General features: G+C 45.0%; 1 protein-coding gene across 16 annotated transcripts in view; it reads left to right on the top strand.

The window, feature by feature from the left end:
* The first annotated feature begins 5,765 nt into the window (after positions 1-5,765).
* The window catches only part of LOC111160646 (diphosphoinositol pentakisphosphate kinase 1), a 43,680-nt gene continuing 24,517 nt past the window's right edge, over positions 5,766-24,928 (top strand). For 4 of the 16 annotated variants that reach the window (XM_022524015.1, XM_022523970.1, XM_022523989.1 and 1 more), the window contains exons 1-24: positions 6,110-6,445; positions 6,903-7,098; positions 7,528-7,618; positions 7,845-7,930; positions 8,264-8,418; positions 8,550-8,651; positions 9,097-9,258; positions 9,372-9,493; positions 10,777-10,878; positions 11,129-11,215; positions 11,333-11,408; positions 11,553-11,662; positions 11,748-11,830; positions 12,001-12,132; positions 12,299-12,420; positions 12,720-12,902; positions 17,468-17,609; positions 18,212-18,435; positions 18,750-18,877; positions 19,091-19,205; positions 19,371-19,478; positions 20,141-20,257; positions 20,413-20,577; positions 23,170-23,260. In XM_022524015.1, the coding sequence (XP_022379723.1) occupies positions 6,299-6,445; positions 6,903-7,098; positions 7,528-7,618; positions 7,845-7,930; positions 8,264-8,418; positions 8,550-8,651; positions 9,097-9,258; positions 9,372-9,493; positions 10,777-10,878; positions 11,129-11,215; positions 11,333-11,408; positions 11,553-11,662; positions 11,748-11,830; positions 12,001-12,132; positions 12,299-12,420; positions 12,720-12,902; positions 17,468-17,609; positions 18,212-18,435; positions 18,750-18,877; positions 19,091-19,205; positions 19,371-19,478; positions 20,141-20,257; positions 20,413-20,577; positions 23,170-23,260 (3,046 nt within the window). In that variant the 5' untranslated portion in view covers positions 6,110-6,298. Of the gene's footprint in view, positions 5,807-6,109; positions 6,446-6,902; positions 7,099-7,527; positions 7,619-7,844; positions 7,931-8,263; positions 8,419-8,549; positions 8,652-9,096; positions 9,259-9,371; positions 9,494-10,776; positions 10,879-11,128; positions 11,216-11,332; positions 11,409-11,552; positions 11,663-11,747; positions 11,831-12,000; positions 12,148-12,298; positions 12,421-12,719; positions 12,903-17,467; positions 17,610-18,211; positions 18,436-18,749; positions 18,878-19,078; positions 19,206-19,370; positions 19,479-20,140; positions 20,258-20,412; positions 20,578-22,399; positions 22,550-23,169; positions 23,261-24,928 lie in introns of those variants that run through there. The other 12 variants (XM_022523906.1, XM_022523926.1, XM_022523879.1 and 9 more) reach the window with 8 other exon arrangements.

Below are 24,928 nucleotides of genomic sequence, written 5' to 3'. Positions count from 1 at the left end.
ATCTTGGTGTGCCCACAAGATAGTAAGATACTTGGAAATCTTATTTGAGAAAGAGAAATTCCCTTCACATGGTCCTCTGGCCCCACTAAAGAGACCCTACTGAGATTCCCTTCATTTCTCTCAGGCTTCCCTTGTGTTTCTTTTTCTCCCCTTCTCATTTGCAGGTATCCTTAGAAGCCATCCACCTTTCTTTTGTGTCTGTCATTTAATTTCTTCTTCAGGTAAGAGAACAAGTATCGGAGAACAGATAGAGTTCTACAGTTAAGAGTCTGTTTTGGAGAGATGGAAAATGTTACCTGTGGGCTCATTGTCTAGGTTAAGAAGTAGTCATGAGCAAGCAAATATAATTACTTGGAATGGTGTATGTTTACCCACATAAAGAAGGGAGATAATTTTCCAGAGTGGTAGGGTTGTTATTTGATTGAGAGGGTGGTTACTATGATTAAAGAGGTAGGAAACAAGAAGAGAGAACTACAGAAGGAAAAATAAGACTTGCCCAGAGGAATAGAGAAAGCACTCAAGTTTGGAGACTAGCCGTTCAAATTTGAATACTAGCTCCACTGAGAAAAGACATGATGTGTGTACTTTTCTTATTCCCTGTGAGCCTCTAACAGCCACATTAAAGCTCACTTTAAAAAATTATCCTATGGCATGCAGGAGGTAATTGATATATATGTATTTGATTTCCTTAATGATAATGATACCAATACTACTTAACATTTATAAAGCACTTTACAATTATAAAGAACTCTTGTATGTGTTATTTCATTGAATTGGATTGTTCCAATGGATGATCAGGGACTAAGCCTACATTTTTCAGGGTGGGGTGAGAAAGACAAGTTAATTACCTAGAAGATGGTTTAATAACTTGATTGAAGGGTTGGAGTGGTGGAGAGAACACGAGCCTGAGTAGAACTCGGGAGGATTCTATTTCCCTTAGGGACGGTCCTTAGAATCATCCCAATCTCATTCAGGATGCCTTGGGGGTCAATATAATGAGGCACCTGACTGAAAAAGTGGTAGGTGAGGTTGCAGAAGAGAAACAGGGAACTTGGAATTGTCTTGGCCAAGGAAACCTATGTAAGGATGAAAAGATAAGAATAAAAATGCAAACATATACAAAATGCTTTCATATAATCAGTACTGTATGATTAGGGTTTTTTTTTTTTAAGATTTTATTTATTTATTTCACAGAGCGAGAGAGAGTGTGAGCACAAGCAGTGGGAGTGGCAGGCACAAGGAGAGAGAGAAGCAGGCTTCCCATGGAGCAGGGAGCCTGCTGTGCTCCATCCTAGGGTCCTGGGATCATGACCTGAGCCAAAGAAGACACTTAACTGATGGAGCCACCGAGGCGCCCCTGATTAGGTTTTTAAACCACTCTCTTTCAGATGAAGAAACGGAGGCTGTTGGAAGTTCAGTGGCTTGTCCAAAGCTGCGCAGCTATTAAAGGCAAGGCCAGGATTCAAACCCAGGTTTGTCTGGTTCCAAGGCTGGAGGAGGGGTAAAGAACGAGCCCAGTGTGGAGATCGGAACCATCTTGTCCAGTCTTCCCTGTCCATCCATTTTCTTGTCTCCTCCATAATAAGTCTCTTTGTTCCTTTCCTTAACTTTCTGAGTTGTTTTTCTCTTTGTCTCTTTTTGTCTCCAGTCTACTCCTCTACATCTGTTAACATTTATTGGCTAAGTATGTCATACTCCTTTTGTTTAAACAAACAAACCAACAGAAAACCTGGTTTTGTTTTCAAGGACGTGCAGTGGCACAAAATGTACCTCTTCCTCTGCATCTTGCTTCTTCCCTGCTCTTGGTCTCCCTGTAAAGTTTCTGTCAAAAACCAAGCATCCGGGCTGTGCCATGCCAACGCAGTTAGAAATCGGAGGAAGGGTAGCATCAGGTTGCATTCCCTCCCCACAGCCGCTAGGGGCCACCCTCCTCCACGCAGAAGTGCGGGCCAACGCAGCCTGACTCCGTTGCTGGTGCGCGCCCTCCGCTGATTGGTGACACCGCAGGGAAGCCGCGCTTTGATTGGGCTGCTGTCAGGTGTCGCTGACGGCAGGTTCGGCTGCGCGAGCGCAGGGAGGCGGGTGAGCGAGGGCGGGGGGGGGTGGGGGGGGGGCTGGGGGCGGGGGGCGGTATCTGAGGGGGTGGGCTGGGTAGAGTGGGCTCGGTTGGTGCTGTGGGCAGTGTTTAGTACCCGCTGGGGGCAGCTTCTGAAAGAGGCCGGGCGGAGAGGCCTCAATGTCAGCGTAGGGAGAGTAAGGCGGGGGCGGGCGAAGGCTGGTGGAGTCGCATCGGAGGGCGGTATTCGTGACCGGGAGCTGTGTGAGGAGAGACACCGGAGGGGGTCAGCGAGAGAAGAGCGGGGTTTGAGGATTTGCGGGAGGAAGAGGGAGTCCTGCGTGAGGAGCGGAGGCAGCAGGGGAGCGGGTCAGGGTGGGGAGGTCTGCGTGAGGAAGGGTGGAATGGAGTCGACGCGGGAGAGGATCGCTAGAGGAAGGGGTTGTTGCAGAGAAGAGGGGACCCTGGAGAGAGCTAGTGTGAGGACGGAACGGATCGTAGGCATTCTTTGTGGGGAATCATTGAGGGTTCGATATAAATATGTTACCAAGTGTAGTGACGACTCTGCGGGTTTCGAGAGCTGCTTAACGCTGGAGAATGAGTGAGAGGATTAGTTGGATTATTAATTGGATTAGTTGGTCAGTGGTGGGGGAGGGGCAGCACTGTTGTGAGTGGTTGGAGGGGGGTCAATGGAGAGTCACTTTTAGCAAATGGGAAGAAAGAAGTATGGTTGTGTTGATAGAACAGGGGCATCGGCACAGTTCATCAGTGTCAGAATATGGGTATGTATGAAGGAGTAAGCATTGCATCGAGAGGGAATTTAGGTGGGAAGAAGATTGTGTTGGTGGGCCGAGGAGTTTTACCTTGTTGGAAATATTCTGCCTGAACTGTGTATTAATGTTTCCCCCTTTAGCACTAATGGTGCCCTGTATTAAGTGCATGTCGATTAAGGAAGTTAGAGGACTCCTGCAAACAACCCCGAATTCTAAGGGATAAAGAAGTTAGACAGTTTACCCTCTCTTCTGCCCTCTTAGATCTGATTTAACATCCGTGTTTCTGAGATTACCCATCTGCCTCACCCTTTCTCCCTACCTACCTACCTTCTCCCCGCTTCTGACCCTAATCTGCCTCACCCTTTCTCCTCACCTACCTACCTTCTCCCCACCTCTGACCCTCCCTTTTTTTCCGTCTATTTGCGTTGATTCAGGCGGGCATTAGACTGCCCTTTAGCCCTTTTGTAGAGCTTGAAGTTTTCTTTTGTTTCGCAACAAAGTACTGAAGGAGAGGGAGATGGGGAGAAGGGCCCAGAAAACGGGAATAGCTCTTGGAATACCACATCAAATCCCAGCCTTTCAGAGGTACATCTAAATAAATCCTGGCTTATATCATAGCTATTTCTGTCAGGCTTTTATCTTTGCTTTGTTAACTATGAATTTAGGCCTTTCCATTTCTCTTTAGCCCCATGCTTGTGAACAGACTACCATTCTATTACACTCCACCCCGCCCAACCCCATTTTAAAGTTATAATAGAATTTCAGGAAAATGACTCTATACATTCAGTAGAAAACCAGGAAGGACTTAATGGGAAAAAAGAGTGAAGGATTAGGACTCTTAGACATGAGGGAAAACCCCTGGTTCAGATAAAGGATAAAGGGTGCAAAAAAATTCAGCTTGCTTAAACTATACAGGTACCTTGGGAATGCCGCAGATCATGGAAGTTGGGTCAGGTCGCTAAAAAGGAGTTCAAGGAAATAGCATATTAATCAGGAGAGGGAAGTGTATGTGTAAGACCTGCAATAGTCAACTGGAAATGTGGCGGTGGTGGTGTTTCTTTTAAGATTTTATTTGTTTACTTGAGACAGTGAGTGAGAGAGCATAAGCTGGGTGAGGGAGAAGGAGAAGATGATTCCCCACAGAGCAGGGATCCCTACGTGGGACTCAATCCCAGACCCTGGGATCATGACATAGGGCTTGATCCCAGAATTCTGGGATCATGACCTGAGCTGAAAGCAAACGCTTCACTGACAGCCACCCAGCCTCCCGAGTACTGGAGATGTTAAGTCGAAGGAGCACGTTGTAGTTGAGTAGTAGAGTTAAGCAGATGGTAAAGACTAGAAAGGTCAAGGTCTGCATAAAGGTTAGCTCTAACTTTCTAATCAAAGCTGCAAATCCCACTTGCAACGGAAGGATTTAAAATAAAAATACAAAGTAATTGTTGAAGACTATTTAAAAAGTCCATAAGATGAAATCCATTTACTTACCGTGTTTGTGGCTTTCACTAGAGTCATTGGTTGGTATTTCTGAGAACTTTTAGAGAATGTGAAAAATTGCTGCTGGGTGACTCAATTATATTTTTGGAAAAAAGCAGCATATACTTATCCCTGCAAGTTAGTATTAACAAATGTTAACCTTTTGTGTATTTGCCTTAGATTTTTTGACATATTTCAAAAAATTGAAGTAAACATTACAGATAAATTTGTAAAGTTCCACTCAGATCCTTCTCACTTCATTTTCCCCTCTCAGAGGTAACCATTACCATGACTTTAATGTCTTTCTTTCCAGTCCATATTTTTAGGCTTTTACTAATTATGTATACAGTCATAAATTTATGTAATATTTTTTACTTAGGCAAGCTGAATTGTACTACATGTGTATTTCTGCAGTTTGCATTTGGAAATTGGCCATATTATTACAGCTTTGATTCATTTTTAAAAACTGCTGTTTTAAAAATTGCTGTTATCATTTGTATTACTACACTGTATTTATCCATTCTACTTGTGACCTCTGAGTTTTCATTTCTTCCTGTTACCAGCAGTAAGGTTATGAACATTTTTGCCCATGTCTTGTTATGTGGAAGAGTTTTTTACTGCAGAAATTCTCAGCCTCGACACTACTAACATTTTGGACTAGATAATTCTTTGGTGTGGGGGAATATCCTATGCATTTTAAACTGTTAAGCAGCATCCTTGGCCTCTACTCATTAGATGTCAATAGCACCAGTTGTGACAACCAAAAATGCTTCCAGTCAAATGTCCCCTGACCAACATAATCACAATTAGTTAAGAACAACTGTGGTAGGTGTGTATATGGAGAAGTGGAGCTACCAGATTGTTCTAACTCAAGTGTAAGTCTTAAAATATTCTTATTGATAATGGCTCTAGACAAAATTTTATCCTATTAGAGCTTCTGGTGTAAGGGACCTTGGCCTAGAACAGACTTGGGTCTGTAGTACCAGGACATGGTAGAGAGAAAACTGATGTTTCGGTCTAATAATGGGTAGAGGCTATTGTATGGATGCCTGTATCCTCAACCTCCCAGTTAGCACTAGACCTCTTTCCTTGGCAGATTTTTCTGGACTTGGGCATTTGTCTTTTAAAGTAGAACATGTGAGGGAGGGACAGAGGTTATAGAGGATTTTAATGTTCTGATATAATGCTAAGGACATAGGGTTCCCTCAATAAATCTTTTTTGAGTTAATCCTTGGTAGGAATGAAGATGGGGCTTAAGGTCAAAAGCAGTTGAGCTCTCACATTCCCTCTGCCCTTTAATTAAATTGCTGAGTTCAACACTACTGTGGGGAGATGGTAAAGGGATAGGGACATTTTGGAATGAATCCAAAATGGGAAATGTCACTCTAATCTTTTCTTCTGGTAGGAATCAACAGTAGCCTTCAATGAGGAACTGCCTTTTTCATTTGCTGCTGGAGTTAATGCTGTTTCCTGCTGGCGGAATCGGGGACATGCCAGCACTGTAAGGGTTAACCTGCTTATTCTCTCACCAGTCTCATGGTTGGGAAAAGGAAAACCTTCCTTTTCTCTTAGGCATTTTTAGTCATGTCAAGTCATAGCCTGTCAAGTCATAACTCATGTGCCTCCTTTCCTGTTGCTCCTTCCTTTTTTTTTTTTTTTTAAAGATTTTATTTATTTATTTGACAGAGATCACAAATAGGCAGAGAGAGGGGGAAGCAGACTCCTTGCTGAACACAGAGCCCAATGCAGGGCTCAATCCCAGGACCCTGAGATCATGACCTGAGCCAAAGGCAGAGGCTTAACCCACTGAGCCACCTAGGCACCCCCCTGTTTCTCCTTCCTATCATAGTTTTGTTTCGTTTCCCCTAGTCTCCTTGTGGTTCCCTCTTTATCACTCCGCATGCCCCATTCCCACCACTGTAATGGTGTTTGGATTCTGAGCTAATGGGATACCCTCCATTGCAGAGCGGGATGAGTGGGTGCTCCGGCGGGGATGTGGTCACTGCCGGCCAATGAGGGCGAGAGTGCCACAGCCCACTTCTTCCTGGGAGCTGGAGATGAGGGCCTGGGCACCCGTGAAATAGGCATGAGGACAGAAGAGAGTGACAGCGAGCTCCTTGAGGATGAGGAGGATGAAGTGGTAAGACTAAGGAAAATAATGTAACTTGGTGTTGGGACCCTTTTCATAGAGAGTTGAGATTCCATTGGTTGGAGACACTTCTCTGCTCTCTTGAGATGCATAGGTTTCCTGTTATAAACAGGCCTTATCCCGATTAAGTGGAGAGGCAGTAGAAATTGGTTAGATTACCTCTCTTTGAATCCCCTGCCATTATGCTCTCATCCTGTTGTATCATTGTTATTGGTTCTCTGGCTCTTTTGCCTGAGCACGCATTTCCTACCATGGAAAGACTCCTGTTCTTTAGGCAGTAGGAATCCCTACATGTACGCCATTCTAGACTGAGTTAGGAGACAACATTTACCCCATAGGTCCAAAGTCCTGGCAAGGAACTCTGTGCCCAGAGGAGATGAGACGGGGTTCCTTAATAGGGATGGTCTCAGTGGAAAGTTCTTAAGTTCTTGACAATACTTCTCTATAGCCTCCTGAACCTCAGATCATTGTTGGCATCTGCGCCATGACCAAGAAATCCAAGTCCAAGCCAATGACCCAAATCCTAGAACGACTCTGCAGGTTTGACTACCTAACTGTTATCATACTGGGAGAAGATGTGATCCTCAATGAACCTGTGGAAAACTGGCCATCTTGCCACTGCCTCATCTCTTTCCACTCCAAAGGTTGGACTCTGTGAAGGAAAATGGGAGGGAATAGAGTTGGGAATGGTGGACTGGGAAATTACTGTCAAATAGTACAGAGGTCGTCAGCTCTTCCTGACATACTGGAGAACAGTGCAGAGAGGTTTGCTTTCCCAATAATCATGGAAGAGTTGCTGGAGGTGGTTTAAAGGTCTCATGTGAAGCTCAGAATCTAAGTCTCTGAGGGTCTCTGACTGAACTGTGTCTCTGGAAGGACCCTAAAAATACTATCTTTTTCACTTTTTCCTGATGGATATTCTAGACTTGGGAAGTTGGGCAGAAGGACAAGTATTTGGTTGGATGGGTGGAGGAGCTTAGTGGGAACTTTAACTTTAATACATCTATTTCTCTTGATCTTTTCTCACTCTCCTTCACATTTTTTCTTTGATCTATTTCCTTTGTCTATCCCAGGATTTCCTCTGGACAAAGCTGTTGCTTACTCCAAGCTTCGAAACCCCTTTCTTATCAATGACCTGGCTATGCAGTATTACATCCAGGATAGGTATAGCTTTCTGTTGATTGGTGGGATGGTTGGCCCTGAGATCATATCCGTTTAGAGAGCCCTCTCTGGGAGGGGCAGAGTCAAACAAACATGCCTAATTTTTGTATCATGCCCTCTTGAGTTCTCTACCCTGATATCTACCAGTTCCTCAGCAAATGAAATCCCTAGCCACTTCCCTTGGTCACGATTGCCCACCTCTCCCAGCTAATTTATTTGGGGGCAACAGGAGGGAGGTTTACCGGATCCTGCAGGAGGAAGGCATTGATCTGCCTCGGTATGCTGTGCTCAACCGGGACCCTGCCCGGCCTGAGGGTGAGTACGTGGCTTTGTCCAGTCCTGCCCTGCCTTGCGTTCTATGACTTACCCTGGTTGTCCATCCTCTAGACATCTCCATATACTACTTATCTCAGTGAGCCTTTGGTTATTGGGTTATGTGTAGAGTTAGAGCTATGGGTCCTTTAACAGAGCCTTGGACCTCTTATGTAGGTACTATTATATTTATATGCCACATAAATATTGCCGTACTTATTACTAACATATGGTCATAGAAATTGGGGGGTTATGGAGATTAAAACTCAGAGAAATGGGAGTTGGAAGTATTCTACAATTCTCAACCCTGGAGATGACCACATACCTGTCTTTCAGAATGCAACCTGATAGAAGGTGAAGACCAGGTAGAGGTAAATGGAGCTGTTTTCCCTAAGCCCTTTGTGGAGAAGCCAGTGAGTGCAGAGGACCATAATGTTTACATCTACTACCCCAGTTCAGCTGGAGGAGGAAGTCAGCGCCTCTTCCGTAAGGTATGGGAGACATTTGAGCATTTGGGGAAGTCAGATAGGTAGAAGGACAAGAATGTGGTTGTGGGGAGGAAAGCTGGAGGATGTGAGGACAATGTGGAGGCAACACTTTTTTCTTCCTTTTCTTCCTGAAGATTGGCAGCCGAAGCAGCGTTTACTCTCCTGAGAGCAGTGTCCGAAAGACAGGATCATACATCTATGAGGAGTTTATGCCAACAGATGGCACAGATGTCAAGGTTATGGTGGATATAGGGATTTATGAAGTCATAAATGTCTGGGTGGGATGGGGTGCTTGGGAAGCAAGTAGAGGTGTATGGAGAGAGTCATAGAAAATAAAGCATGAATGTGATTTGCTTTTGTATTCGGGTGAAGATAGTGAGAGAAGTGGACCTTTACATGTTACTATCAGAACAAGGGCAAGGGTAGTGTGGAAAATGGTATAATGTTGGTAAGTTATTTTTAAAGGGGGCTAGGTAATAGATCTGGAGGCCCAAAGAGAAACCTTCATAAAGATATTTTGGTGGGACTCAGTGAGAAAAATGTTGGTCTCCTTGTTCTTTGTACTCAGAGTTTTTTATTTTTGTTTTTACTCTGAAACTAGTTTTCAGACCTAGTCCTCATATTATCTTCTCATATGCAGGATGAGCGGTGGGCATACTCAGTGATGCTATGTACCTGCAGGTATATACAGTGGGGCCTGATTATGCCCATGCTGAAGCCAGAAAATCTCCAGCTCTGGATGGGAAGGTCGAGCGAGACAGTGAAGGGAAAGAGATTCGATATCCAGTCATGCTGACTGCCATGGAAAAGCTGGTGGCCAGGAAAGTCTGCGTAGCTTTTAAGGTGGAGGAAGGCCCATGGTGGGTGGTGCTGTGGAATGAGGGCACGAGACAGGAGCAGGGGTCTGGGAAGAAAGAGTGGCTCTCTTGTTTTCATCTTGCCTCTTTCCACTGCAGCAAACAGTTTGTGGTTTTGACCTTCTTCGTGCCAATGGTCACTCCTTTGTGTGTGATGTCAATGGCTTCAGTTTTGTCAAGAATTCAATGAAATACTATGATGACTGTGCCAAGATTCTGGGGTAAGGGGCACAGTGGTCTGGACCGGGCAGAATGGGCTTAGAGAAGAGAGTTAGAAAGCTTTTGTTTCATTTTAAATATTGTAAAAAGGACTTATGAGTGAGAAAGGAAAACAGGAAAAGGGCTCCTTACCTTCTTGCCTTCCTAACGTCGCACTCCCCAGTTAAAACTGTTAACAATTTTATACATACCAATGTGTCTTCTTCTCCCATATATAAGCAAGCTATATTTATTGTACTAAATGTGATCATACTGTAATACTGTTTTGAAACTTTTTTTTTTAAAAATTTACCACATGTTATTTAAAAATGTGGAAAGAATGATGAATATAGTGAGTATTCATGTGTTCACTGTCAAGCTTTAGAAATAGAATATTAAGAATTGGGGTACCTGGGTGGCTCAGTTGGTTAAGTGGCCGACTCTTGATTTCTGCTCAGGTCATGATCTCAGGGTCCTGGGATCGAGCCCTGTTTTGGGCTCCACGCTCTGTGGGGAGTCTGCTTAAGGATTCTCCCTCTCCCTGTGCCCCTCCCCCTGTTACATTCTTTGTCTCTAAAATAAATAAATAGATCTTTTTCTTTTTTAAGATTTTATCTTATTTTGTTTGATAGAGAGAGACACAGTGAGAGAGGGAACACAAGCAGTGGGGGTGGGAGAAGGGAGAAGCAGGCTTCCTGCCAAGCAGGGAGCCCGGTGTGGGGCTTGATCCCAGGACACCAGGATCACGACCTGTGCCAAAGGCAGCTGCCTAACAACTGAGCCACCCAGGCACCCCTAAATAAATAGATCTTAAAAAAAAAAAAAGAATATAGTTGAGGCCCATACCTTCCCCTTGCTAGTTACATCCCTTTCCCTCCCACCCAGATATAACCACAATCCTTAATTTGGTGTTTGTCATTCCCATGCATTTTTTTTTTTTTAAGATTTATTTATTTTAGAGAAAGCGAAGTGTGTGAGAGAGAAAGTGGGGGAAGGGACAGAGGGAGAGAATCTCAAGCAGACTCCCCAGTAAGCACAGAGCCTAATGTGAGGCTCAGTCTCAAGACCCATGAGATCATGACCTGAGCCGAAACCAAGTGTCAGAAACTTAACCAAACAAACCAAACAAACTGCCCCTGTCATTCCCATGCATTTGTTAATACTTTACTACATCTACAGGGAGTTTGGGGGACATGTTTTTAGACTTTATATAATATATCCTTCTATAACTTGCTAGTTTTTGTGAGCTTTATTCACATGTGTGGTGCTAGTTCATTCATGCAGTTCTTCATGTTTCTCCTTCTAGGAACACCATAATGCGGGAGCTTGCTCCACAGTTCCAGATCCCATGGTCCATCCCCACAGAGGCTGAGGACATTCCCATTGTCCCTACCACATCTGGCACTATGTGAGCAAAAGTATAAAATCTGGAGTAACTTACTTAAGGCACCTGAGTCAAACCAGTGGTTACTTTCTGACACTGTACCATCTGACTAGTGGAGCCTGGGTGTCTTCCAGGCATTTTCCTTGACCTTTCCTATATGCCTAATCTCAAGATAGTTTTTCCTCTGTTCTTTGACATGTCAAATAAGATGAAATGATGGGAGTTGGCGTGGAGTGGGTTGGAGGAGAGGCTCTAACAACATTCCCTATCTTAGGATGGAACTTCGTTGTGTCATTGCAATTATCCGTCATGGGGATCGTACCCCCAAACAGAAAATGAAGATGGAGGTGACACATCCAAGGTAGGAAGAATGTCCTAATTTAGACAGATGCATTCTTGTGAAGGAGATGGGGATGGGGCAGCTCCCCAAGGTTTTAACTGTCTCACCCCATACTGAAGCTTTTCCTTATTTCTTCAGATTTTTCAGTCTATTTGAAAAACATGGTGGCTACAAGACGGGTAAATTAAAGCTGAAGCGGCCCGAACAGCTACAGGTAATGTGGTGACTCTAGCTGGGAGGAGCAGTGCTACAGAAAAGATAGAGAAAATAGGATTGGGTGTCTCAATGAGAGGCCAGGATGAAAGGGTAACTTGCCAGGACTTGGGCTCTCGCATGGATGTCCTGTTATTTCCTCTAGGAGGTGCTGGATATCACAAGACTGTTACTGGCTGAACTGGAGAAAGAACCAGGTGGTGAGATCGAGGAGAAGACTGGGAAACTAGAGCAGCTGAAGTCTGTCCTGGAGATGTGAGAAAGGGAATAGGAAAGGGGAGCCAATGACAGTGAGAACTGGGTCCTGGGGTACAAAGTAAACTGTGAGTTTATCCTACAGGTATGGTCATTTCTCTGGAATCAACCGGAAGGTGCAGTTGACCTACTATCCTCATGGAGTAAAAGCTACTAATGAGGGGCAAGGTAAGATATAATACCCCCTTCCCATTACCATTCAAGTCTCCTCTTATTCTTAAACCTTTAGATGACTTCTACCTCAAATCACCTTTCTGGGCTCCTCAGAAGTCCTGACATTTAGACATCTCCACTATTTTCTTTAGATGAGACCTATTCTTTGCCCCTTATTCCTGCAGACCCACAGCAGGAGGCCCTGGCCCCATCTCTACTGCTGGTACTGAAGTGGGGGGGAGAACTGACTCCTGATGGCCGTGTTCAGGCTGAGGAGCTGGGGCGAGCTTTTCGCTGCATGTACCCTGGAGGACAGGGTGAGTATTTTGGAGGTAAATAGCGGGGCCTGGGTAAGATGGTTAGAGAATAAGTTGATGGAATGAACATTTAGAGGCAATGGGGAAGTTAATGGGGGAAAGAGCATTCTTTCTTCTATGTGGGTATTTACAGCAGTCCATTCCTGTTCCTCCCCTTTACCCTCAGGTGACTATGCTGGCTTCCCCGGTTGTGGGCTACTTCGTCTCCATAGCACTTTCCGCCATGATCTCAAGATCTATGCCTCTGATGAGGGCCGTGTCCAGATGACTGCTGCTGCCTTTGCCAAGGTGAACACTTAACAGTTCTCCCACAGTCCCAGCTTCCATTAGGTAGAGAAAACAAGAGTTTGGAGATCTAGTTGGAAAATGTTAGGATGTTTATGTGTTGTCTCAGAGAAGTTTCTGCTTGTGTCTAACACATTCTATACTACTGAGAATAAGCTGAGAATAATTAGTGGGGATAGGCCCCTTGACCTATACTCCTCCTCTCCAAGCCAGCTCCCATTTGATCTCTGGGATCTAGGCCTTCTAGGCCTAGATGAAGTAGACTGGAAGGAAAACTAATAGATGGCATGCTTCCTCTCCAGGGCCTTCTGGCTCTAGAAGGAGAGCTAACACCCATTTTGGTACAAATGGTGAAGAGTGCCAACATGAATGGGCTCCTAGACAGCGATGGTGATTCCTTGAGCAGCTGCCAGCATCGGGTGAAGGCTCGACTGCACCATATTTTGCAGCAGGATGCACCTTTTGGTCCTGAGGACTACGATCAGGTCAGGCTCTCCCTATTTTTGTGCCCAACCTACCCCCATCCCAAATTCCTAGAATTCTAAGTAGTAGTGATCAATAATGGTAGGCACTGCTTTCCGTACATTATCTCCTTTAATCCTTACCCATTGAGGTAAGTATAGGTCTATAATCTCTTATCTACAATTTCAGAAACAAAAAGATTGGACACCAAGATTTATTTGGTAGCAAAACCTGACATGATAAGACTATTTCTAATTCCTGTTTATTTTGTTTAGTGTAAATAGTCATATATTGTGCTGCAGAAATATAAATGTGTTTAGTTATGCCCTAAGCCCTATTGGAGGTATTATATAATATGTGGCATATGTACTGTATTAATTTCCTAAAGTTTGAAAATTCTCAGTTCCAAAACTCAGCAGGTCACAAGGTTTCTGAATGAAATAATGTTTCAGTTGTTTATTGATGCATAAAAAACTATCCCAAACTCAGTGACTTAAAATAATATCCATTCTATTATCTTACTCATAATCCTAGGCTCAGCTGGTCTTGACTGGGGTGTCCCCTAAAATTGCCCTGCTACTGGCCAGGTTTTGGGGCTGAAACCATCTGAAGGCTCGACTGGGTTGCTAAGATGGCTGGACTTTGTCTTCTTGTTCTCCCTATAGTCTTCTCCTCCTCCTTGCTCTCCCTATAGTCCCTATAGTCCCTATAGGGGATCAAGCCCCTGCATTGGGCTCCCTGCTCAGCAGGAAGCCTCTTCTCCCTCTCCCACTCCCCCTGCTTGTGTTCCCTCTTTCACTGTCTCTCTCTGTCAAAGAAAAAAAGAAAAGATCTTTAAAAAAAAAGATTTTACTAATTTGTCAGAGAGAGAGCACAAGCAGGGGAAGCAGCAGGCAGAGGACGAAGTAGGCTCCTCTCTGCACAAGGAGCCTGATGTGGGACTCAATCCTAGGACCTTGGAATCATGCCCTGAGCCAAAGGCAGATGCTTAACCGACTGAACCACCCAGGCATCCCTAGGACACCGAAGAAGCAGAAGCTTCCAAGCTGGTTTTTTTTTTAAGGATTTTATTTTTTTAATATTATTTTTTAAATTGTATTTATTTATTTGAGCACACCTGCACATATTTGGAGGGAGGGGCAGAGGGAGAGGGAGAAAGAGTTTTTTAAGCAGACTCTGTGCTGAATGTGGGGCTCAACCCTGAGATCATGACCCAGCCAGAACCAAGAGTCAGATGCTTAACTGACTGTGCCACCCAGGTGCCCATATTTTTTTTTTTTTAAGATTTTATTTATTTATTTGACAGACAGAGATCACAAGTAGAGAGAGAGGCAGGCAGAGGGGGAAGGAAGCAGGCTCCCTGGTGAGCAGAGAACCCAATGCGGGGCTTGATCCCAGGACCCTGAGATCATGACCTGAGCTGAAGGCAGAGGCTTAACCCACTGAGCCACCCAGGCATCCTGGTGCCCCTATTTTTAAGGTTGTGATCTCATGTTTGTGAGATCGAGCCCCACATCAGACCACCCTCACTAGGGAGTCTGCTTGAGATTTTCTTTCCCTCTCCACATGCCCCTCCTGCTCATGCTCTCTCTCTCTCAAATAAATTTCAAAAAATACTTTATTTTTAAGTAACCTCTACACCAAATGGGCTTGAACTCACAGCCTCAAAATCAAAGAGCTGCATGCTCCACCAACTGAGCCAGCTAGGGGCCCCTTCCAAACTCTTTTAAAAAAGTGTAGGCCCAGGGGCACCTGGGTGGCTCAGTGGGTTAAGCCTCTGCCTTCGGCTCGGGTCGTGATCTCAGGGTCCTGGGATCAAGCCCCATATCGGGCTCTCTGCTCAGTGGGGAGCCTGCTTCCCCCTCTCTCTCTGCCTGCCTCTCTGCCTACTTGTGATCTCTCTCTGTCAAATAAATAAATAAAATATTTGAAAAAAAAAAAGTGTAGGCCCAGAATTAATTAATATAATGTAACTTTGTGGTTCTGTTGTTGTTGTTTATTGGTTGCAAGCAGTCACAGGGCCTGTGCAGATTCTAGGCAAGGGAAGGTGACAAAGAATTAATGACTATATTTAATCCACCATAAGAACTGTGGACTTGTACTACTTTTCTCCCATTTTACAGATGAGAAAACTTAGGCTCAGAAGAATTGAAGGAACCTTTCCAAGGTCACCCAGCTAGTATGAACCCAAGGAGTCTAACCTGAGAGCCCAGGCTGTTAGCCACTATAGTGCATTGCCTCACAGTATTAATCACAGTGGGTGCCATTACCCAGTGTCATCTTTTTTCTATGTATCCAGCCATGATTGACTAGAGATCACGTGCCAGACAGTAATTTTATGCCATCCTACTACTGGTATCTCATTTCTGATGAGTTCTTTTTTTAAAGAAAATACGCTTTTTTTTTTTAAAGATTTTATATATTTATTTGACAGATCACAAATAGGCAGAGAGGCAGGCAGAGAGAGAGAAGGAAATAGACTCCCCGCTGAGCAGAGAGCTCGATGCGGGGCTTGATCCCAGGACCCTGGGATCATGACCTGAGCCGAAGGCAGAGGCTTTAACCCACTGAGCCACCCAGGTGCTCCAAGAAAATACCTTTTTTTAATTGTAGTACCACTTGAATCATTTTCTTAAATGATTCTTTTTAAATTTTTTTTTAGAGTACTCTTTACACTTAACATGGGGCTTGAAATCACAACCTCAAGATTAAGAGTTGCATGCTCTTTGAGCCAGTGCGCTGCTCCCCACTAGGATCATTTTTAAGCATACACTTCAGTGGCATTAAGTATATTCAGAGTATCACGTAACCATTTCTGATAGGTTCTTCAGTGAGCTAATAGCTGTGCACATTGCCTGGAGAATGTCATCTTTTGTGTTTTTCTCTGAGCAAGTCTTGATAAGGGCAGGACCTTGCTCTCTTATGTTCCAATCCATTGCTCAATGTCAAACTCAAAAAGCTAAATCTCCCTTGCTTCTTTTTGCTAGCAAAAAGGACCTGGGTTGAATGTGTACATTCTACCCACAAGCCTCTTTTCCCTTCCCCATTCTTCATTGACTATTACTGTCCTGAAAGCTTGAGCTGGAACCTCACTCTGAGGCAGGGCCTTTGCTCTAGGTCAAGCTAGCATTTTGTTAAGAGGAATAAGATTTTGTTATCTCTGTTACCCAATCATGAAACATTCTGTGGGGATTTTGAAGGGTTTTGGTTTAATCTTTATTCCCCAGCACTTCCCTTTCTTCCTTCCTTCTTTCCTTCCATTCTTTTTTTTAAAAGATTGTATTTATTTATTTGACAGACAGAGATCACAAGCAGGCAGAGAGGCAGGCAGAGAGAGAGGAGGAAGCAGGCTCCCCGCTGAGCAGAGAGCCCGATGCGGGACTCGATCCCAGGACCCCGAGACCATGACCTGAGCCAAAGGCAGAGGCTCAACCCACTGAGCCACCCAGCCGCCCCTTTCCTTCCATTCGTAATTCATTTCTTTCTTTCTTTCTTTTCTTCTTTCTTTCTTTCTTTCTCTCTTTCTCTTTCTTTCTATCTTCTTGAGAGAAAGAGAGCTCACACAAGCAGGGTTCAGGGGAGGGGCCGAGGGAGAGCAGAGGAAGAATCTCAAGCAGACTCCATGTTCTGTGCAGGGCCTCATGTGGGGCTCAGTCTCACGACCCTGAGATCATGACCTGAGTGAATTCCAGAGTAAAACTTAACTGACTGAGCCACCCAGGTGCCCCTCCTAAGTATTTTCCATGTGTATTTTAAAAATTATTTATATATATGGGGCTCCTGGGTGGCTCAGTGGGTTAAAGCCTCTGCCTTCAGCTCGGGTCATGATCTCAGGGTCCTGGGATCAAGCCCCACATTGGGCTCTCTGCTTGGCGGGGAGCCTGCTTCCTCCTCTCTCTCTCTGCCTGCCTCTCTGCCTACTTGTGATCTCTGTCTGTCAAATAAATAAATAAAATCTTAAAAAATTATTTATATATATATTTTTAAAGATATCATTTATTTGAGAGAAAGAAAGGTGGGGGGAGAGAGCAGGAGTGCATGAGTGGAGGGAGGGAAAGGGAGAGAGAATCCCATGCAGGTTCCATGCCCAGTGCAGAGCCCAATGTAGGGCTTAATCTCACCACTACAACTTGACTGTGAATCAAGCCAGAACCAGGAGTCAGATGCTCAATGAACTGAGCCACCAGGTACCCTGACTTTTACTGGGGGTTCTGAAATACACTTGGGTAGGGGGCACATGTGCTGGACATAGAGCCATGGAGCCTGCTTAAGATTCTCTCTCTCTGTCCCTCCCCAACCCTCTCTCTCCCTCTCTTAAAAAGAAAAAAAAAGAGTGCCTAGGTCTATTTGATTTCCTCTGGATTCTAAGACTTTTGCCCTCAACCCTTCTTAGATGACTATATGTTAGAGCAGTCCCCTCGTCCTAGAACTGATAGTATGCCCTGTAGCCTAGGAATCTTCATTAGAGTGAACCTACAAAATGGATCTTACTTGCGGGTGGTTCCTGTAATAACCTCACAGGATTCTTGTCAATTTATACCAGTTTATACAGAGCGTATCTTGCTTTTCATCTCCCTGTTCCCCATAGCTGGCTCCTACTGGAAGCACTTCCCTCCTCAACTCCATGGCTGTCATCCAGAATCCTGTGAAGGTCTGTGATCAGGTATTTGCCCTGATTGAAAACCTCACTCACCAGATCCGGGAACGGATGCAGGACCCCAAATCTGTAGGTGGGTATTAATAGTACTATCTTCCCTTCAAGGTTTCAGGTATGGATGGGTTCCTCAGGCATTCCTGTGTCCTCTCCTAAATGTCTGAGACAAGGCAGTCTCATCCCTCTGATTCTACTGCAGATTTTTTAGGGTCTTTTTTTTTTTTTAAGATTTTATTTATTTGGGACACAGAGAGATATAGAGGGCACAAGCAGGGAGAGGGAGAAGCAGACTCCCCACTGAGTGGGGAGCCCGAAGTGGGGCTCAGTCCCAGAACTCTGGGATCATGATCTGAGCCAAAGGCAGATGCTCAACTGATTGAGCCACCCAGGCTCCCAGGGTCTTTTTCTTTATTCTTTTTTTTTTTTTTTTTAAGATTTTATTTATTTATTTGACAGAGAGAGATCACAAGCAGGCAGAGAGGCAGGCAGAGAGAGAGGAGGAAGCAGGCTCCCCGCTGAGCAGAGAGCCCCATGCGGGGCCGATCCCAGGACCGTGAGATCATGACCCGAGCCGAAGGCAGCGGCCCAACCCACTGAGCCACCCAGGCGCGCCCCCCCAGGGTCTTTTGTTAACAGATAAAATGTTCAGTTCATTCTGACTGTCCATCTTCCTTTCAGACCTGCAACTCTACCACAGCGAGACGCTAGAGCTCATGCTACAGCGTTGGAGCAAACTGGAGCGTGACTTTCGACAGAAGAGTGGGCGCTATGATATCAGTAAGATCCCTGACATCTATGACTGTGTGAAGTATGATGTGCAGCACAATGGGAGTCTGGGACTTCAAGGCACAGCAGAGTTGCTCCGTCTGTCTAAGGCATTGGCTGATGTGGTCATTCCCCAGGTGTGTCTCCTAGCCTAGGGGTATGGGCACTGGGAAAGGAAGGGGAGAAAAGCAGAAAGGAGGGATGGTGCGGGGCCCAGGGGAAAGAAACTTAAAGAAAGAATAAGTTGAGTTGCTGTAATTCTCAAGCTCTGCTCTGGCTCTGAGTAAGTCCAAGAGGCTAGCTGAGGAGAAACCTGGAGAGGGGGAATGTGGTGGATATGAAAGAAACCCTAGACCTGAGGTGAAGAAAAACATCATCTTGGGCCTAGGAATATGAGGCAAGAGGGAAACAAGATTAACTGAGGTACTTATTCCCGGCCTGTGGCCCCTAGGAATACGGGATCAGTCGGGAGGAGAAACTGGAAATTGCTGTGGGCTTCTGTCTTCCACTGTTGCGGAAGATACTACTTGACCTGCAGAGAACCCACGAGGATGAGTCTGTCAACAAGCTGCATCCCCTGTGAGGGAGGGCTGGGAGGGGTGCTGGATGGAGGGAGGGGTGTGTCAGGGAGCCCTTGGGGGAATACAGGTTGGGACAGCTTGGGGAAGGAACCAAGAATAGAAGAGATCCTGGGGTGGAAAGGAGAGAAGTATTTGAGATGGGAGGAAGGAGTTTGTGGAAGGGTGGGAAGAGGATTATGTGATGGTGTGAATGACTTAGCTCTTATCTCAGGTACTCCCGAGGGGTGCTCTCCCCAGGCCGCCATGTTCGAACACGTCTCTATTTCACCAGTGAAAGTCATGTCCACTCGCTACTCAGTGTCTTCCGTTATGGGGGTCTTCTTGATGTAAGGATCTTTTCTCCTCCAATCTATGAACGCTTTTTCCAGCATTTTTTTACTCTCCTCATGTTTCTCTTTTACTGCAAGCTTTCTGTATTCTCTTTGTCTCCCTGCCCCTTCCTTAACTCCCTTGTCCTTGGGCATTAGTTTTCCTCTTCTTGTGTTCTGTAGGAGACCCAGGATGCACAATGGCAGAGAGCTTTGGCTTATCTCAGTGCCATCTCAGAGCTCAACTATATGACCCAGATTGTCATTATGCTTTATGAGGACAACACACGGGTGAGGAGCTAACAGGGTGGGGTGTGGAGGGTGCCCCCTCTTTCTCCTCCTTCCCATTTTAGAAAGAAACTTTCACATCCTTATAATTTGTAGATATCAGCGAGGTGTGATACGGAAGCACAGCATGTCACAGAGAGGAACCTGGAGGTTCCTACTGGAACAGATAAAGTGTTTGGGGATGTTGAGTGTTGAGCCAGAGAGATAACATAGAGCATAACTCTGCATTAGGGAGGGTATAGAATTTGGGTTGATGTTATAATGAGTCTTTTTCTCTCAAACATTAACACCTTTTTTAATCTGGCTCCACAAAGATAAGTGTGGTATTGTATGAATGTGTATGTTGTATGTATGTATTAAGTGTGCTATTGTATGTACTGTAGCAAAGCTGAATGACTATGGGAGATGGATGGAAAGAGTTGTGGAACTGGGGGTTAGAAAGTCATGTGGGGTGGTGGATCTCAAATAGTGGAGGTGAGGGATCCTTTAACACTAGACTATAGTTAAGGGGAAGATATAATAGATCAGCCCCAGAATGGAGTAAGACATTGAAACCTCATCCCTGGGAGGATGTATCCTCTGAGTTCCTTTTTTTGCCCCTGCTTGGTCTTCCACCACCATATCCAACTTTTCCCACTGCCCCTTCATCTGTTGATGCTCCATAGGATCCCTTATCAGAGGAGCGGTTCCATGTGGAGCTACACTTCAGCCCTGGAGTGAAAGGTGTTGAGGAAGAAGGCAGTGCCCCAACTGGCTGTGGATTCCGTCCAGCTTCTTCTGAGGTGGGTCCAAGTGCTGGGATTTCAAATTAGAGGACTTAGGAACCAAATGATGGGAAACTTGGAAACAGTGTAAGGAAGTAAAAGGATTGGGGAGTCTGGGATTAGGAGGCTAGAGGCCATAAACACCTTTCCGATCTGTTCCTGTTTTTGGGTAGAATGAAGAGATGAAAACAGACCAAGGCAGCATGGAGAACCTGTGCCCAGGGAAGGCGTCGGATGAACCAGACCGGGCATTGCAGACTTCACCCCAGCCCCCTGAAGGCCCTGGGCTCCCAAGGAGATCACCCCTCATTCGTAACCGAAAAGCCGGCTCCATGGAGGTAATGGGAGGGGCTTGAGAGAAAGAAGTGGTGGAATTGCTCATAGGGCAATATCCATGAATCCTCTGAATACCCTTGGGGGATTCTTGGGACGTTAAGCAGAGTCCTCCTGTCCCTGGTAGACATGTTTTACTTCATTTCTCTTTCACAGCTGGTCTCCCAGTAAAGCTCCTTAAGCTGGCTGCTACTTCTGAGATTAAAGAGATGCTAGTGACTGGTATTTGAGATTAGGATTTTAAAGGTGAGATTGAGGAGGAGGCCTCTGGATGAATGTGAAAATGCTGTTCTTTAAAAAGAAATATAGTAGAAACAGCATGAACTCTGGGCTGAACTCCCAGTCTGATACTTATAAGCTGTGTGACCTTGGACAGGTAACTTCTCCAAGCTTCAGTTTTTCATCTGTGAAACACAAGCAATATCTACCATATAGATGCTCAGTAAACAGTAACTATAATAATAAATCAATAGCTATTAAAGACCAGGCTCTCTCCATCTCTTTGTTGCCTTGGGTAAAATTATAGCTCAGATAGGAGCAATTACATGACACTTTAATATCATCCTTTTATCCCAGAAAGGGAAGCAAGTCTGAAGGGCTCTTTGTCTTCCCTCTGTTCTGATGAGGATGGTTATCGGCCTGGACCTATGTCCACTGTTTTTGGTGTCTGTCTCTAAGGCTTAGTTCTAGTTCTGTAGCCTAGAAGGAGGAACTATTGTAATGTCACATTGTGTCCAACTAACTCTGCTGATATTTTTGTTCAGGTCTTTTTTCTTGGAAAGATTTTTTACCCTCTTTGATTCAGTGACACTCTTTTTGACCCCATGATTTATCCCTGTCTCAGGAACTTTGTCTGATTGGGGTCCTGCTTTGACAGATAAATCTATTCACCTGGCTCTGTACCAGCTCTCTGTCTTAAAGGAATTGGTCTTTCATTTTAGGAATATCTCAGAAGAATCTGTAACTAGCTTATATAGGTTCAGCCAGAGGTTTACAGTTCAGATTTTGGAGAAAGCTAAGAAGACAAACTACAGTCTGTTTATTCTTTTCTTCCTCATTATTTTACTGTAGGTTTGATGTTATGAATACTTGGAGCTTCTTTAGGAGGGGTAGGCATTGTTTTCTCTTTGAGGTGTAAGTTAACTTAGTATCCGCAGTACACTGGTCCCCTACAGACTAACGTGGATCAATCAAGTGGACAAGAATGATGTGTAATCTTCCGTCAGTAAACTGCTTCTCCACATCTCAGTGTCTTCCCCATTCACATGGTCTGCCAGTCTCTCTGGCACTGTTGTGCTTAACCCTTTTTCTTCTTCTGGTTTAATGAGTCAAGAGACAGGCAAAGCAGAGCTCTCTGTGTATCATCTCTCAGACTTGGTGAGTTGGCGTTTGTTCTTTCAAGCCTACAGAAAGCTTCCTGTTGTAATCACATTTCTTCGTCTTAGTTCCTTGTGTTGCTTCTACTATGGCTCATCCAGGCTGGTGGTTGCCCAAGACATGCTCCTCAGCTTTGCAAGAAAATCTTCTCTCTACTCCTTGGTCACACAGCCTTTTAATATTAATATTTCCTTTTCTTATTCTATAGGTATAGGCATTGCTGTTCTTATCCTTATCAACTATAACCTTCCCCCACCCATCCCTTCACCTCTCGTCACTTCGAATTTTTGGACAGTTTTAGAATACAGAATCTGTGCCTTCATAGCAGCTGTGCCCTAGGTGATCATCCTCTCCAGACTTAGAACTAGCTCTGCCCAATGGGCACTGGGGCTTTTGGGAGCCTGGGAGTTAAAGGAGCTGTGACCGGCTTTCCACCCGGTCTGATTGCAGGTCATGAACATGCAGTGCACGGGGAACCTGGACCTGATCCCCTTGCGGGGACGGCGCCGCAGGAGGTCAGGAGACCTCCCCAGGCCTTCCCCAGTCATCGGCCTACAGCCCCGGGCTGTGTCCACCACTCACCTGGCATCCTGCACACAGGTGTCCTCCCCCTACTTCATCTTCCTTTCCTACCTCTGTCTTTGCCTTTTGGGACCTAGGAATTCAGAACACTATCTGGGGGTGGTGGGGTATGTGTGTGTTGTGTTTCGTGTGATTAGGCCCTTTGTAGCCTTTTTAGAAATGTCTCCAGACATGGAAGGGAGGGTTTCCTGGTACAGATAAGAAACCAAGTGTGGTTGCCATAACCACAACTGTCCCATGGAAAGAGGAGAAGGTAGCCAGACTTTCCTTCTTATCACAGCTCATTTATTGTGATTGACTTTCTGAGTCCTGTGGAGGGATACATAAGATTAGGGGACCCTTCTCTGCTGACAACTGAGAATGGTTGAATAATCATTTCTCAGATTTGGGATAGAAGGGCTGTGGGGACAGGCATCTTGGAAATACAAGTGCCATCTGGTATATAGGATTCCCTGGACAGTTCCGTCTGCAAAGTACGCTCTACAGTCCCTTTCCATTCTTTCTCCCCATTAAAAAACCTTTGGTTCATCCAGACTTTCTGACATTGCTTGGCTTTATAGGGGCAGGAATTCGGGACCTGGGTTTTAGACGTCTTGGTTGAGGTGGCAAAATGATAATATAGAGTCCTTTTTCTCCAGGTGCTTTCTGAGACTTCATCTTCGAGGCCTGGTGGCTATCGGCTCTTTTCGTCTGCACGGCCACCAACAGAGATGAAGCAGAGTGGCCTAGGTATGGTTTTCCAGCATTTCAACTGTAGTTGAGAAGGGTGTCTGTCTGTTCTAAAAGGTTCTATTGTGGGAAACCTTAGTCGAGGGTGTTGGGGTCATCTAGTCAATGGAATTGTTGGGTTGGGAGAAGCCATGTTTAGGTGTGAACTTTGATCCCAGGTGATTGTTTCCATTTCCAGGAAGGTGTTTGTCTTTTGGTTTTTTACACCTACCCCCATTTCTCTGGCTCAAGGGCATTTTTCTGGCTTCCCCTCTCACTCCTTATCTGTCCTCCCGGTCTAGCCCAGACCTTAAGGGACCATGTAGACTCAGAAACTTCAGAGTTATCAGAGACAAAACTATAGAGGTACTTGTTACCTCCTTATAAGTGTCCTGTTCCTCATTTGGAGTTCTTGTGCCATGTCTTCCTCTGAGACCTATGTTTATTATATCCCTGCTCTGGCCCCTCCTACCTCCATGCCCTCTCCTTCATCCTCTCCTAATTCTGTAATTTTTTTTTCCTTCCTTCCTGAAATTTGAGGGACATATCTGAGACTGGTGTAGTGGCAGAGGCTTCTCTCAGGACTTTGAGGGAATGTCTCTTGATTTTTTTGATTCCTGGAGAGGGGTGGAGAACATCATTCAACCTTTCCTAAGAACACAGACTGCAGGAAGGACCAAGCCTCAGAGGGTATTGTATTCTTTGGGAGTGGGGAGTGGTCCTTGGGAGGGGCTATCTTTGAATACAGGGCCTTGTGAGCCAGTAAGTAGAACTGGCAGTTTGAGACAATTGTGTGGGGTCTGGACTTGGTCCTCTGGCTTCTATCTTGTCCTATTATTCTTTATCTCCTTTCATTTTTCTGTTACTTTTGTCCTTGACACCCAATTTCCTGGCTGCAAAATGGTTAGCTTTTGGACCAGCAAGGGGGAAAAAGGTTTTTGTAACTTTTCTGGCTAATTTTATGGGAGTAGGTTGCCTTCTGGATCCCTGAAATGGGGTAGATGGATTGGGGCATGAAAAATAAATGACAAATATATAGATCTGTGACATGGACTTCTCTTCCCAGAAGTTTCAGTAAAGAATTGGTTTCAGGTAAGCTGAAAATGAGGATAGTTGTGTCTGGTCCAGTTAAGTAGGAATGCTGTCAAGAACGAGACCGAAGGGGCGCCTGGGTGGCTCAGTGGGTTAAAGCCTCTGCCTTCGGCTCAGGTCATGATCTCAGGGTTCTGGGATCGAGCCCCCCATTGGGCTCTCTGCTCAGCAGGGAGCCTGCTTCCCTCTCTCTCTCTCTGCCTGCCTCTCTGCCTACTTGTGATCTCTCTCTCTGTCAAATAAATAAAATATTAAAAAAAAAAAAAAAAAGAACGAGACCGAAGTATGAACGTGGTGCTGGTTGACAGAGGTGGTGGTAAGGTAGACACTACTGTCTGAGATGATCCTAGGCCTGGACAGGGCAGGATTGGCAGGACTGCACCAGAAAATTATTTAGTGAAGGAAGTAAATGTAGAACAAAGCTCTGGTGGTCTGAGATAAAGCCAGTTAGTTTCAGCTTCTCTGAAGAAAAGTAGACATATTTAACAGTCTTTATTACTCTGTGGAACCCCATTCTAGAGCCAATTTACATATGAAAGGTAGAAAAAGTTGCCGCATAGAGCAGCAATCTTGAATTCCAGATTATTAGCCATCGAA

The sequence above is a fragment of the Enhydra lutris genome, unplaced genomic scaffold, assembly GCF_002288905.1.
Source record: "Enhydra lutris kenyoni isolate GAN:26980312 unplaced genomic scaffold, ASM228890v2 scaffoldscaffold4, whole genome shotgun sequence".
Classification (NCBI taxonomy): domain Eukaryota; kingdom Metazoa; phylum Chordata; class Mammalia; order Carnivora; family Mustelidae; genus Enhydra; species Enhydra lutris.
The sequence above is the reverse complement of the archived record's forward strand: the minus strand, read 5'-3'. Positions and strand labels throughout refer to the sequence as shown.